Below are 16168 nucleotides of genomic sequence, written 5' to 3' on the forward strand. Positions count from 1 at the left end.
ATTTGACTTTCAAATACAGGACTCCAGTGGAACATGAAGAGGTAAACAGGAAAGAGAAATCATAAGAGACTTATTAAGATTGAACTGTTTACATTCCTTCATGGAAAGATATTTATAACTCATGAGACCTTTGTCAGTATTAGGGTAGTTGGAGTAAAAAAATTATATGTATGTATGTATGTAGATAGATAGATAGATAGATAGATAGATGGCACAAGGTGAGTTGAAGATTAAGCGGTCATATCTGGAGAATAAAATTAAGGGATGAGAGAGGATGATACTCGGAGAAGAAAGGGAGAGGTAGAATGGGGTAAATTATCTCACAAAAAACCCCCCAGAAAAGTCTCTTACAGTGGAGGGGAAACAGGGGAAGGTGAGAGGGAATGAGTGAATCTTATTCTCATAGGATTTGGCTTAAGGAGGGAATAACATACACATTCAATTGGGTATGGAAATCTGTCTTACCCTACAGGAAAATAGGGGGAAAAGGGGACAAGAGAGCAGGGGGATGATAGAGAGGAGGGCAGATTGGGAAAGAGGGTAATCAGAAGCAAATACTTCTGAGGAGGGACAGGGTCAAAAGAAAGAATAGAATAAATGGGAGGGCAGGATAGGATTAAGGGAAATAGAGTTAGTTTTTCACAACATGTCTACTAAGGAAGTGTTTTCCATAACTGCACATGTACAACCTATATTGAGTTGCTTGCCTTTTCAATGAAGGTGGGTGGGGAGGGAGGAAGGGAGAAAATTTGGAACTTAAAGTTTTAAAAACACATGTTTTAAAAAACAGTGTTTTCACATGCAACTGGGAAATAAGAAATACAGGAAATGGGGTGCAGAAGTCTATCCTGCTCTACAGGAAAATAGAAGAGGAAGGGGATAAGAGAAGGGAGGGGGAGAGATAGAAGAGAAGGCAGACCAGGGGAAGGGGTATTCAGAATGCATGCCATCTTGGGGTGGGGGGAGGGGTGAGAAATTTGGAACTCAAAAACTTGTGGAAGTGAATACTGAAAACTAAAAATAAATAAATTTATAAAATAAATAAATAAATAAATACATACATACATACATAAATTCTTTAAACCAAAGAATCAGTTTAGGGAAGCAAATCAATCATCACTCTATTCCCTGGATAGACAAAACCTAAATATTCTCTGCTTGAAAAGATCAGTATCTTTCAATAACTCTGTAACCCTTTAAGATTAAATAATTTTAGGGTCAACAAATTCCTTATCTAACAACCCAAAAGTGTAGGGAGAAAATCAGCCCTTTTGGAGAAAGGAATCACCTAAGGTCTTGGAGAAAAGAGATTCACTTTATAGTTTACTGATCAATAAAAGATAAAATTCCATTCACCTTAAGTTTAAATTTGCTTAGAGAAGACCTGAGGACCTAGCTAAAAAGAATGAGAGAAAAACATGTTAAAAGTAGGGCTGTCCACTGTCTTCTCTACTGACCAGTTTTAGAAGCTTTAGCATTAAGCACACAAAAACTCCAACAGGCAAGGCTCTATTCACCTGGTCCCTCCTCAGTCAGAAGCAGGGAAACTTCAGAGAAGACATCTCCCAGAAATACATATTCACCAAGGTTCTATCCAAAGATGGCAAAGATTGATGGCAAATCCTTTTTGGGTTTAGTGCAGCCAGGGAGCTCATGATAGCAATCTATGTCACACTGCAGTGGCTCCTCAACTCCGGTCCTACTCTTTTGAATCAACACTTCTAGTCTTCCCAGGCCTCACTCCAAGTCAATGCACCATCATCTAGCAACACCCCATCACTCAGAATATTCCTTTGCAAATCAGCCCTTGCACTTTTCAAATCGGCCTCTCCCACTCCCATCTATATTTTCAACCAACATTCTTTCAACCACTTCTGCTTTTACAGAAACTTGGCTCCACCAAAGAAACTCTACTCCTTGCAAACTTTTCCACTTGTGAAGACTTCTCCTCCCACTCCCTGCCTTCACTCACTAGGCCAGAATTCCACCTTTACTCTTAAAGAGGGTTATTTGTACCACTCCTTTCCCCTATCACTATTATATACTGCCTTCCAAGACATTCTCCCATCTTTTTTTTTTCCCCAATGAATTTAGCATCTGGCTCATAAACTATTTTCTCCATCCTATCCCCTGCTATTATCCTCAGGGACCTTAATTTCAAGTTGATAATACATTAGCATTGATCTCTCAATTCCTCAACCTCAACTCCAACTTCTTTCTCTATCCCACTTCAGCTGCAAACTAATACAGAAACACCTTAGCCCTTACCAGCTCACAGAATTAGCCCACCTCCAAGATGCAGAACTTTGAAATTTCATTAACTGATCACAACCACTTATCTTTCTTTCCCTACTAAACCCTGTTCTGCACCACACACTGAGTTTAAGATGCCTAGGAGGGCATCCAATTTGAAATGTCCGGTAAGCACTTGGTAATGTGGGTCCTTATTACTGACTTAATAAATTCAACAACCACTTATTAAGTGCCTAATATGAGTTGGGCACCCTGTTTCGTAATGGGGACCCAATGACAAAAACAAAACAGTCCTGCACTCAAGAATTTTATATTCTATGAGGGACACATGTATAGATATAAGTAAATATAAAGTAATTTTAAGAGTGAAAGTACATTGACTATTGGGGAGAGGGATTAAGAGGAAGGGCTTTGTATAGGAAGTGGTACTTGAACCATGCTCTGATGGAGGATAGGGACCCTAAGAGGCAGAGGTGAAGGGACAGTGCTTTCCAGACAAAGGAACTGGGATAGGACAAGGAGCAACAAATTTGGGGAAGAGATGGTAGGCCAGTTTCAAACCAAATATATGAAGGGAAACACTCTGATCTAGTCCCACCAAAGAGGATTCTTAGTCTTTTTTATTTCACAGATAATTTTGGAAGTATGGTGAGTCCCTCTCAGAAATGGTTTTTTTAAATGCATAAAATAAAATACACAGAATTATAAAGGAAACCAATTTTATTGAAATGACATTATAAAAATATTTTTTAAAGTTAATGGGTCCTGGACTAAGAAGCCCTGTATTAATAGGTTTGTCTCCTAATGTTACTATTAAAAGACCTTTCTATACAAAATTACTTATAGTTGCTTCATATATAGAAATAGAAAAGCTAGCAAAAACATTTACGTCTAAAAACTGAGAAATTGAATAACCTGTGTTATCAGCACAGTGAATTGTCATTGTATTATACTTCAAGATCTTTGATTTTTGTTGGCATGGGCATTTCTTTTATTGATGCAGATTGAAACCCCTCAAACAGTATACATATGGTTTTTGGCAGTTTCCATGACCAGCCTGGTAAAGAGCCCCCTCTGTACTTAAGTTGGTCTTTAGACAACGGATACAGATGCAGTCTGTTCCTGGGCCTATACTTGAAACCTTAGCTTTGGGAACTCAATGTCACTTATACTGTCATGAGGCACTGGAATAGGACGTTACGTAAAACGGACTGCAAAAAATTACAAATATAAAGAATAAAAAGAAAATAGCAATGAAACATGGTAAGTACATGGATGAATAAGAAATCAGAGCATTGATGTCTTTTTTTAAATTCAAAATGTAAATAAGCTTGAATTTTATTCCTTATTTGATAGGTTTTTGTATTTTTACACTTGTTGAAATTGTCATTAATAAGAATTATAAAAGCAACAGGAAAGATTTTTTTTTAAAGGAAAGCAATTTTGTCCTAGTTTGCTCATCAACTTTGTTTCACAGGTTGTGATGTCCAGTGGTGCTAATAAAGCCTGGCTAATAGAACATTTGAGGCAGCTAGATGGCTCGGTGGATAGCATGCTAGGTTTGGAGTCAGGAAGACCTGAGTTCAAATCTGGCCTCAGATATTCACTAGTTCTGTGGCTCTTGGCAAGTCGCTAAACTTATGTTTGCTTTAATCCACTGGGAAAGAAATGGCAAACCACTCCAGTGTCTTTGCCAAGAAAACCCCATAAACAGAATTGACATGCTATGGCCCACTGGGTCATAAAGAGTCAGATATGACTTAAAGACTGAACAACAAAATATAACATTCACATTGGCAACACAGACTACAAAATCAAACCAAAGTCTTCAGAGATACAGAGGATCTAACCCAAATGTGAAACGCATATTAAAGAAATGAACTGAAAATATTCTAGTAGGATAGCAGCCAAAATGACCTAGCCATAGGGTGGTAAGGCCAAGGTCAAAGTGAAGACTGTCATCCTATCAGCAACTTAGGAGGGCCTGGACTAATTCTCAAGGCCAACTGAGTTTTTCAAAGAGATAACTGAAAATTCCCACCCCAGAGACAGAAAGCCTAGATGGGAAGTGGAGCAGAAAGACTTAAGTCAAGGAGGCTGAAAGGATTAAAACAACTCTAAAACTTTCTTCCCCTGTACTTTCACATTTCAACACACAGAGAAGTTGTAGGAAGCTTATTCAGCCCGCCACCATGGTTTCTTTATTCTGCCTATATTTCTATGTAGGCTACTGCCTAGCTATTAGCATCCCATTTTGAGCAAGTTAAGTAGAGATAAGGTAAATAGGTAGATTATATCACCCTACATATTTGAGAGCTGAATGTTAACTATGTATAACTCTCTATATTCCATAGAGAGGCATCAAACACACGGGCCTCTTCTTCCCCACAGATTAAACTATAATTGGGAAATATTTGACAAAATAGACAAAAATATAATAGAATGGCTTTCTAAGTCAATACGTAGTCCACAGGGATCCTTATGCACAGTTTAGTAGCCCCACTTCTATTTGACACTACTGCTCTACATTCTTTCACTTGGAAACTTCATCAGCTCCCATGAAGATTATTCCCAAATCTAAACATCTAACCCTAGCCATCTGAACCTCCAAATACTGTCTGGAAATTTCAAACTGAATGTCCCATACCCAATTCAAATTCAACTTGTACAAAACAGAACTTTTTTACAAAACCCACCTCCTATTATGAATCCTCTATTCCTTCCAGTCACCCAGGTTCACTACCTAAGCATTACGTTTGACTCGTCACTTTCCCTCACCCCACATATTCAGTCAGTTCCCAAATTTTGTCATTTCTACCTCTACATCTCTCCTGTCTCCTTTCTGTTGACATGGCTACCTCCCCCAGATCAAGCTCTCAGCATTTCTTGCCTGGACTACTGTAATAGCCTCCTCCATTAGAACATGTCCTCCTTGAGGGTAGGGACTGTTTTATTTTTGTCTTTTTATCTCTAATAGCTAGGAAAGTGCTTGGCACATAGTAGATGCTTAATAAACTGTTGCTGATCGATTAACTAAATTCACTGGAAGCATATAAGGAGATAAAAGAGATCAGATGCTCTATGGCAGAGGTTCCGAAACTTCCTGGGCCTACCACCCCCTTAAAAAAAACACTCAGCATCCCCTCCCCTGAAACTACTTTCTTTAACTCTCTAACTTTTTAAAAACTTGCGTCATTTCAGAAAAATAAATTTTAAAAAGACACATCTTAAATGTAATAATTTATTGTAAATTTTTTTCTTCATTGAAATTTTGATGATGCAATATTATGTGCTGTATCGTATTGTAAACAAGTCATTGCATGCTCATATTCCTGTTGATGCATGCTAGACTTCCCAACAATGCACAACACTTGCTTGTTAAGACCTGCAGGAGGACTTGCACTGATCAGTTATGTGTGTTTACACTATGACTTTCACTCTGTTACATAACAGATGAAACACATACACAAGGTTTTGCAAAATATTCTTATCTTTTCTTTCCTTATGCTTCCACTGCCCCTTATTTTTATTCAATGCCTCCCCAATTGCACCCAACACTACTATCACCTCCCCGCCCTACCCCCAACGTTCCAGCACCCCCCAGGGGCCCGTATCACCCACTTTGGGAATCTATGCTCTAAAGCCTCATTATCTTAGCAAACCATTATTTTCTTGTACTTCAGTTTCCTCCTCAGAACAAAAGTATATATTTCATTCACTGAAATAGCAAATTGATACCTTAATAACATGATTCTTGAAAAATGTGAATGCTGTCACTATAGTAAAACTTAAACACTTTACACTGGTCTTCAGGGGGATATAAAGGAAAACACTAGGTGCACTTCCCTTCTCTCTCTGGAGAGGTCTGGGGAGAGTACATCACGAAGGTTGTACATGTTGTCAGACGCTGTGAGTTTAACATAATTGCTTTTGTTAGAAAGGTTTCAGGGTGGGCAGTACATATGGAATCTTGGATGTTGTATAAAAAAAGCATCAACATACATTTTTAAAACACTTGAAGTGTCTTACTAGACTTGAAGTTGAGTCAAGTCCAGGCTCTGTCTACCTACTTACAAACTATGTGACACTTGGCAAGCTCTCCAAGTCTGTTTCCTCTTCTATCTGATAGATACAGTAAGACATTATTAATACTTCGCTTGGGGAGGGGGCTGTTGTGATCAACCAGTCAATAAGCATTTATTAATCACCTATTATTTACCAGGGACAGGGTATACAAAGACAAAAATTACACTATTCCTGTCCTGAAGGACCTTGTATTCTATAAAGAAGAGACACACACACACACACACACAGAGTCATTTTGAGAGGTCAGCCACTAGCACCTAAGCAGTAATCAGAAAAAGCTTATATTGTACAAAGGGCCTTTGAGCTAAGGGAAACAAGGGATTCTAGATGGTGGAAGTGAGAAAGGTGTCTACTGGGTACAGGGAACAGCCAGCACAAAGGCTCAGAGATGGTAACTGGAGTCTTGTGAAAAATCAAAAGAAAGCCAATTTGGCTGCAGGGGGAAAGTAGGGAGTAATGTATAATAAGGCTGGGAAGTTATGGTAAGGCTAGATAACGAAGGGCATTAGATGACACAACAGAAGAGGTTATATTTAATCCTAGAGGCAATGAGGGCAACTGGAATTTATTGAGTAGGGGAGTGGCATAATCAATAGGAAAATCTCTTCAGCAGCCACGTGGAGGGATTTGAGCAAAGTATTTTATTAACCAATGCACTTTAGAAGAAGTGCCTGTGTTCAGCTCTGCCTCAAACATGTAATAACTGGGATATATTGGGCAAATCTCTGGGTCTGTTTCCTCATCTATAAAATGTGGTAACTGGCTCTCTGACTTCCCAAGTTCTTTCCAATTCTATCTCCTATGGGATGAACTCATCCATCAAACAGAAGACAGCAGAATGGAATAGAAAGCAGAATCTAACAAGGTGTTTCTTACAAGAAACATGATTGAAAATTAAGGGCACAAAGAGTTAAAATAAGGGGTCCTAGAGTAAAATCTATTATGCTTCAGATGAACCTTAACTCTATGATCCTATTTAAAAAAAAGCATCTTTTTAAAGTACTTACTTTATACAAAGCACTGTGGTCAGAGCTGCAGCTACAAACAGAAACACAAGACAGTTCTGGCTCTCAAAGACCTAACATTCTAATAGGGAGACACACATAAAGAAGGTTTCAGCTGCATGTCAGATAGAAAGGCCAAGAAGCAAAGCAGATGGTAATGTCCTGATTTTCATTAAAGACTTTTAACAAGGAAATCCACAATTGTAGAGATAAGTTAGACAAGTTCTACTTTAATTGCAAAGTCACTGAATATGCAGAATTTTCAAAATTGTGCTATATTTAAATACAAAATAACATAAATACCACAGAAAAGACAGTAATACTAAAAAGTAAAATAAAATCAACATTTATTGCCAACAACTACATACAAGGCACTATGTTCCAGGGGCTGTGCAAAGCCTATGATAAGAAGTTTTTCAAATTTATCTCCATACCTAAAAATAAAACATCAAACTCAAGTGAAAAAACCCACAAGGTTAAAATAGATTACTTCACATGACCTTAACCAAAGGTCATAGTTATTGTTACTATAACTAATAATTTGAATCTGTTCTCTTGTGTACAATAATATTTTGTATATGTTTAAACAATCAGCACTTAAAGACAGGATTTGCAGCCATCTAAAACATGGAAACGACTCCAAAGAAGCAGATACTAATACAACCACTGCAACGTACTTTCTGTCCACAGTGCATGTTATTTCAGCTTTGTTCTTCCATTATCATCCCTTTATTCCGTTAATTTAGTGAAAAAATGGCAGAAAATAAAAACAGGAAATGGTATGTCATTATCTAGTTATGCTGCTGTAGTTGTATCTGAGAAGGCAAACTCAGACAAAATAGTCTCTTGCATACCTATAAATGGCAATATGCAGTCTCCACATAAGACTCTCTTACAAAAATCAGATTTGTAAAAATTAATACAACATTAGAGGTAAAGAACAGTAGCAAGTCCACCACAGGTCCTTCATGCTTAGAATGTTCTCCCTCCTAAACTCCACCTAAGGTGCCAGCTTCCTTCAAATCCCACCTTCTTTTTTTATGGATAAGGAAACAAGCCCACAAAGAAAAACTTAGGACCACCCAGTTAAGCGTCTAAGGCAGATCCTCTGGACTCCTGGTCCTGATTCCAGCCAGTCCTCTTAACCGACTCCCTCAATTACCCTAGGTGTTTAATCCACTAGGAAACCGCCCAGCTCTCCAACATCCTCAGGCTCCTTCGATTTGCATAAACCCATAGCTTAAGCAAATCTACCTCCCTCCTTTACCAGAATAAAACAGCAGCCTTTAAATAGCTTTAGGTTTACCACATTTGAAAACATAAAACATTTGTTTTATGTTGTACCAAGACGGCACACCAGGGGCCAAAGGTTGATCAACAGGAGGCAGATTTACCAAAAAACAAAAGGTTATCACGATTAGAGTTATCCAACAAAGGAAAGGGTTTCCTCCAGAGCACCTAGTCAGTGGTTGACCTTACACACAGAGGCAGGACTACCAAATCAGATTCTGTAGAAGAAACTCTAGCACTGGGTGGGATTCTGAATTAAATTACTTTTAAATAATCTTCAAACTCAAAGGTTCTATGATCTTATTATACTGGGATACATTAGTACATGAGGACATCACTGGATTAGATACCAAATAATCATTTTTAGAGGTTATGAAGCTTAGAAGGCTATTTTCTTCTATGCTAATTAATGACCCCTGGGCACAAGGGGGTACAGCGTAGAGTATGGGGGCCTCGAGTCAGGACCTGAGTTCACATGCACCCTCAGACATCTGCTAGCTGTGTGACCCTGGGCAAGTCACTTAACCCTGTTTGCCTTAATCCACTGAAGAAGGAAATGACAAACCACTCTAGTATCTTTGCCAAGAAAACCCTATGGAAAATATTGGTGTGCTATGGTCTTCAGTGTCAGGAAGAGTTGGACGTGACTGAACACCACCACCACCAACTAAATTATGAGCATAAAGTTTATTTATTCTTGTTTATGTCATCCCAAGCACCTAGTAAGGTCATACACACCCAGAGGATATTCCATAAATACCTGCTGACTAACATCATGCCATTAAAAAAAAAAAGTCCATAAAGGAAACCAAGCACAAACCCAGGAGAATTCACAAGGCATTACTGACCCTTCAGCGTGATAAATTACTGCTCATCCCAATTTGGAGAAACTTAAAAATCTTTTTCCCATGGAACTTAAAAGAACTGCAACACTAGATATGTCATCAAATCCTATTTGAACAAGACTTAATTGTAAGGGCAACACAAAGAAGTCTCTTCAACCTGCTTGTACTGTTTCTTTCAGGGAAACAGAATCAAAACAATAACCAAAAATGTTAACCTATCAAGGTCTAAGAATTATCACTAAGAAGTCAGAACAGTTAAGGATTCCCAAATATTCTATTCTTGTCTTATAAACTTTTGGTTACCAGAGAATTCTACTTTTTAGGGGGATAATGGGTAATTTCCCACGAGAATTAAACATAAAACAACAGATCTGCTCCCTAACCCCTCTAAAGAATTGTTCTACAATCACAACTTTCTTTCCTGATCGTAGTTTTCCTTCTTAAAATGTTTTGATTAACCGAAGCCTGAATATTGTTTTCCAGAGCCAAAGACCTTGTGCTCAAGAGCAAAGAATTTATTTTAAAAGAAATACTTCACCAAAAAATGGATATGATCAAATAAAAAAGGACTTGACTATTTTCATTTATACTCTATTTGGTGGAACCTGAAAACTAAATTGAAACAGAAGAACTTCCACCAGAGCCATGCCTATTTCAAGTCTGCATATGTTTCAACTCTCAAGCACGCAAAAAACAAAACAAAGCTACTACACTTAAAGCAGTTATTCTTCACACAAAAACCAGATTTTTTTTTAAAAGGAAGGTTGCAATGGTCCCCAACAATCCTGTGTAAACAAACTTCGAGCTTAGGGAGAATTGGGGTCTAGAACAGCCCAAAGCTGGCCCTGAGCAACTCGGAGGAGGCCAGCCTGGACACAGGCGAAGGAAGGACTTCCAGTAGTAATTACGTGTGTGTATGCGTGTGCATGCATGTGTGCAAAAAAGGCTGGAAGGAAAGGGAGCAGAGATCGCTCCCGCCGGAGAGGTTTTCTATATGTAGCATAAGAAAATACATATTAGCTTTCGCCGGTACGTAGCTTTTACTCTAGGATCAGATGAGAAAGCTCCTGCCAAGATTTAAAGCGCTATAGAAAGGTCGGTCCTCACTACTGTGACTGTTTCTCGGTCTCCCTAACTCCTGCAATTCTTGGTGGTAAAGAGAGGCGGGGGGGGGCAGGAGAGGCGCAGAACCTGTTCCTGCCCCTGCCCCTCCCCCTCCCCGCCTGCAGCCCGCACCTTCTGCGCCCCTCCCCCCCGCCCCCCTTCAACTTTCCCGAGGCTTACCTGCAGGGCCAGCCCCGGAGTAGGAGGAGGAGGAGGAGGCGCAGGCGGGCGGCGGGGAGCGCAGCCGCAGCCAAAGGTGCAGCGCGGCCCCGAGCAGACAAGGGCACAGCAGCACCAGCCAGTTTCGCATTGGCCGCCCCCGCCCGCTCCACCTCACGCCCCCACCGCGCCGGGCTCCCTGGCGTCCCGGAGTCGAAGGAAGGCTGGGGAGACGGCGGGTGACAGAGGCGCAGGTGCGGAGGGGATTCCCCCGCGCGACCACCCTTTCCAAGACAGTGCGCGCGCGTGCACCCGCCTGCCTGACCCCCGCGTGCGTGGACAGGATCCTCCCAGACTCTCGGGGAAGATTTCCCAGACCCCCGGCGGAGGCAACGGCGGTTCAGTTACACAAGGCCCCACCCCTTCGGCTCGGCTTCCCTCATGGCTCCTCCCACCTTCTCTCTCAAATCTCCGTCCCTTTTCCTACAGGCCCCTCCTACTCTGGGCAGACGGCCGGGAGCTGAAGTTCCATCCCGAGCCCAGGCAGGGGGCGCGCCCTTACCCAGTGAAGCCTGAGAACTACAATTCCCAAAAGCCCCTTTCCCTCCTCGTCACCGGCGCTTCGCAGCGCACGGGAGCGGGGCCGATCGGCTTTCAGAAATGTGCGCGACGTTCATGAAATCTGCTGCCGCCTAACGGACTGGGGAAGCAGGAGGGAAGGATATTCGGGGCTCTGCGGCTGCGCGCCGTAGGGGGAGCCAGGCGTGACAGAGGATGATGCGGTTGCCCTGGGAGTTGTGGGGTTGAGAATCGTAGACTCCACCGGGTTGGGAGGGCACCCAAACCCCAGAATCCACCACGCCGGTGGAAACGGAGCCGGCGGTCCCGGGGACTGATGGGAAAAGCCATGCCGTGTAGTTGCGGGTCACTCCTAGGAGAGTTGGTCTCTAGGGTGAGACTTTAGAAAGATGTCTTCCTTTTGACCCGGAAGAAGATGCCGGGGTTGCAAACTCTACTTGGATCATCACATTTGGCTGCCGCGTGTGTCCCCTTACGGAGCGGAGGTTTCTAGAGACGTACGACCTCTTCCGGGGCGGAGCGGACCGGTGGAACGACCACCGCGGAGTGGTGCCGCTGATGGTAGCCTACATCCGGCCGTCTCGCTTGGGGATTCCTGTGACCACGCCAAAGGCCCTTCAGACCCTCTAGCCTTCCCCACTCCTCGGTGTGCCCGTTATCGATCCATTGCCAGAGCTTGCTATTCCTGTCTCTAAAACATCTTGTATCAGTCCTCTGGGTTCAAATCCTGCCTCGGACACTTAGGAGCTGTATAGCCATACGTATACAAGCCACTTAACTTCTCAAAACATTGATCTCCTCATCCGTAAAAGGAGGAGGTTGTACTAAATGGCAGTAATAAATCTGATTAAATTATGATAATGGCTAATTGCTTTGCAAACCTTAAAGCACAATATAAATATTAGTTATCATTTACATGTACTTATATATCACTTATGAACACGATATAGATGTTATCATTTAGGTATCTATGTCATTTATGTGTATAAATACATATTTATATATCACTGCAAACCTAAAAGTACAATATAAATATTAGCTATTATCATTTATATATATCATTTATTTATAGAAATACATATCATTTGTGTATTACTTTGCAAATCTTAAAGCACAATATAAATATTAGTTATCATTCACATACACATATATATCACTTATGAACATGATATAGATGTTATTTATGTATGTATGCCATTTATATGTACAACTACATATTTATATGTCACTGCAAACCTAAAAGTGTAATATAAATATTAGCTGTTATCATTTATATAAATATATGTGTATATATAATTTATATGTATCATTTTGCAAACCTTGAAGCACAATATAAACAATAGTTATCATTTACATATACTTATATATCACTTAAGAACATGATATAGATGTTAGTTATTTGTGTATCTGTGTCATTTTATATGTACAAATACTAATTTATATATCACTGCAAACCTTATCATCATTTTATATATATATATCATTTATGTAAATATATATCATTTATATGTATCACTTTGCAAACCTTAAAGCACAATATAAATATTAGCTATTATCATCACCTATATATGACCACACACATATATACATGAATACATTATATATATAACAACACTGCAAGGTAGATACTATTATTATCCCTATTTGATAGAAGAGGAAATGGAGGCTGAGAGACTTTAAGTGACTTGACCAGGGCCAAAAAATCTGAGGCAGGATTCAGATTTAAGTCTTCCTGATTCTAAGCCTAGCCTCCTAGCTGCCTAGGACCACTTCTCACTAAAAGGGAGTCCTAGCACCCATTGATATTACATACTCTCCTTATTGGTGGAGGTCAATGCCTGCCCTAGGATGGGCAGTGGATACAGCACTGGTCATGGAGTCAGGAAGACCTGTGTTCAAATCCTGCCTCAGACACTTGATAGCTGTGTGACCAAGGGCAAGTCACTTAACCTCTGTATGCCTTAATCCACTGGAGAAATTTAGATAAGAAATTTAGATAAGAAATGGCAAACTCCTCCAGTATCCTTGCCATGAAAACCCCGTGGACAATATGGTGCAGGAGGTCATGAAGAGTAGGACACAGTTGAACAATAAACTGGGTAGGGTGGAGTTGGTGAGAACCTGATTGAGGAGAGCTCCCATACATTTAGGTCTCTTCAGTGTCTGTTGAGTGTCTTCCGGTCTCTTCACTTTCTTCAAGTTTCTTGAGTTGTTTCTGGCTTAGTTGGAAAGAGAAGATTGATAACGCTAATTCTACTTCAGGTTGCTGAAGTGAAAATAAGACAACTCTAGGAAGAAACCAACCTGAGAGCTGACAGTCTCCATCACGTTCCTATCCCCACTTTGCTATGCTAGAGACTTTAGGGAACTTCCCCTTGGGTGAGATATAGGAGCTCTCTCTCATGTTGGCTTCTTCCCAGTGTCTTATTGAAAGAAAGTGAAGAAACCTGAGCAGACTAGAGCTCTCTCTTCTCTTGTTCTCACCAACTCCACCCTGCCCTTCAAATGTGCCCAGGGCATTGATCTCCAGCAGTGACCAGAGAGTCCCATTGGACTGTGGGTTCAACTGTTCATGCAGTCACTGTCTTAGTTGACGCCCTTATCACCTTTGGCCTATTGAGGTGGTCTCCTAAAGGTTTGCCTCAAGATTCCCCCAATCCCAATTCATTCTCCACACAGCTGCAAAAAGATTTTCCTTAAGCCCAGGTATGATCATGTCACTCTGATAAACTCCCATGGCTCCCTGTTACTTCTAGGATCAATATAAAATCCTTTGTTTTAGTCTTTCACAATCTGATCATAATCTATCTTTTCAGCCCCATTGTGCACTACTTTACATACTTTGCAGTCCAGCTAAATTGATACCTTTGTTTCTCACGTGGGACACTCCTTTACCTCTTCTGTGCTTTTGCACTGCAAGTCCCACATCCCTTCTCCAATTCTTCCAAAAGCAAGCAGTATCTTTCCCCACTACCTTGTATTTATTCTGTGTATGCTTATTAATGCACATGTTATCTCCCCTAAGGCAGGATTCAAACTCAAGTCTTCCAGATTGCAAGTCTAGCACTCTTACTGACTATGCCTTCCTTGAGAGCAAGAACTGTTTCTTTTTTTGTCTTTGTGTTCCCAGCATCTAGCAGGTGCTGACACGTAGCAGGGGCTTAATAAATGCGTGATTGCTTGATCTCACCATCACCCATTACTACCAATTCCATGATCTTGTGTGGGACAGAGACCACTTACTCAAAAATAAAAACAAAGACTTAGATACCTTGAAAGTAGAAAGGAGTTTATTGTTTTCTCATGAAAAAGGGTACCGTCTCAGTCGACATTGTGGGCCAGGAGAGTACGAGTTAGGTACAGAAATCAAGGCTTATTTATACCCTAACTCAAGTTCCTCCTCCCTAACCCTCTTCCCCTCATTCCATTGGCTGGGCTTAATCTAATCACGGAGACACGAATTTGCCCAGAGACAAGAAAAGGCGGGAAGCTTTTCAAGGGCAAGCAGTTCAGGTTGGGGGCAGGGCTATTCTTTCTGCTAAGCATTTAAAAACAGGGTCTGAGCAGGGGAGGGTTTTGAAAGCAACAATCAAGAAGTATTAACAAGAACCATTGACCCCCTGAGGAGGCTTCATTTCTGAGAGATCATCTGTCACAATCTTGAATTCTGAAATGCTTATCTGTGATAAAGAAAAAAAGTCTCCTGGACTTTCCAGCTTTAGCTTACTCCTAGACATTCATCCTCACTGACCTTCACCATGATTTCCAGGCCCTCCACATCTTTCTCTTTTCCCCATCCCTAAATAATGCTCTGGCCTCAATTTCCTCACTTTACTGCCTTGCCTCAATAGTTTAACAATTGAACTATATACACTGACCTCCACCCACCTATATTCTTCTCCAAAATCCCTTGCTCTCTTTTCCTACAGCTGCTTATAACCTACCAGTCCTCAAACCTGGATCATCCCCATCATTTCCCTTTTAACCTCTTGCTCCTATGCTGTTGAAACCCTATTGAAAAAGTCATATAATCATGCTGATGCCCAAGACACCCCTCAAAAAGTTCTGGGCTCATACTAGGTCCAATTTTAGGCTCTGACTCAAAACACCAATCTCTGTGGGTCCTTGCTCCCACCCCAAAATTACTTAGTGAATCCCATATATAGTTTGAGTACTTCAGTACAAGTGATGGGACATGGGCCCAAGCTGAGATCTTTGCCCCTTACCCCAAAAAGAACTTGGGTGCCCTTTGTCTACCAGCCCCAGAAAACCCTTGAACTTTCCTTGAACTCAGTCAAGGAAGTCTCAAGCAGTTGTCTGATAACCCACCCAAATGGCCATTCTCTATCTCCTAGGCCCAATCTCCCAATTCTTTGTTACCCTAATCAAGCCTAGCCCTCCATTGTCTATTCCTGGATTGCCTATTCAGCCTCCCAGTCACTCCCAACCAGATCCTCCCTAGACCCTCCAGTCACCCCAGCTTACTGGCCACACCCATCAAGACACTGTTTCTCCCAGCCCCTTCTCCAGGCACCCCAAACTACTTGGCCGCTCCTAGTCTTTCTTTATATAAGATCCATCCTTGCCGCCATTTAGGGGCTGAGACTTGCTCATGCCTGTTCATCCTTACAAGTGTCACAAATGTTGAGATTCCTTAAGAGTCTGACCTATATGGCTCATCTTTAATAAACCTTGTCTTTGGCTGAAAGAAGGCTTGGGTAGAATTCTTTTAGACAGGACCCACATGTCGAGATTTGGGGGTTCTAGCACCCCTAACCTCTAAACTTCAACACAAGTACTCAAGGTAAAAAGTATACACTATGACAATGTAAATGGAAAGACTACATC

At 41.1% G+C, this 16168-nt stretch overlaps 1 protein-coding gene across 6 annotated transcripts in view; it reads right to left on the minus strand.

Moving 5' to 3' along the window:
• B3GALNT2 (beta-1,3-N-acetylgalactosaminyltransferase 2) overlaps nt 1-11676 on the minus strand; it is a 40652-nt gene extending 28976 nt beyond the window's left edge. For 3 of the 6 annotated variants that reach the window (XM_078156246.1, XM_078156245.1, XM_078156247.1), the window contains exon 1: nt 10763-11676. In XM_078156246.1, the coding sequence (XP_078012372.1) occupies nt 10763-10892 (130 nt within the window). In that variant the 5' untranslated portion in view covers nt 10893-11676. The remainder of the gene's footprint in view (nt 1-10762) is intronic. The other 3 variants (XM_078156244.1, XM_021000439.2, XM_021000438.2) reach the window with 2 other exon arrangements.
• Between the last annotated feature and the right edge of the window lie 4492 nt (nt 11677-16168).

Source organism: Phascolarctos cinereus, unplaced genomic scaffold (assembly GCF_003287225.1).
Source record: "Phascolarctos cinereus isolate Bilbo 61053 unplaced genomic scaffold, phaCin_HiC Scaffold_5;HRSCAF=322, whole genome shotgun sequence".
Taxonomy (NCBI): Eukaryota; Metazoa; Chordata; class Mammalia; order Diprotodontia; family Phascolarctidae; genus Phascolarctos; species Phascolarctos cinereus.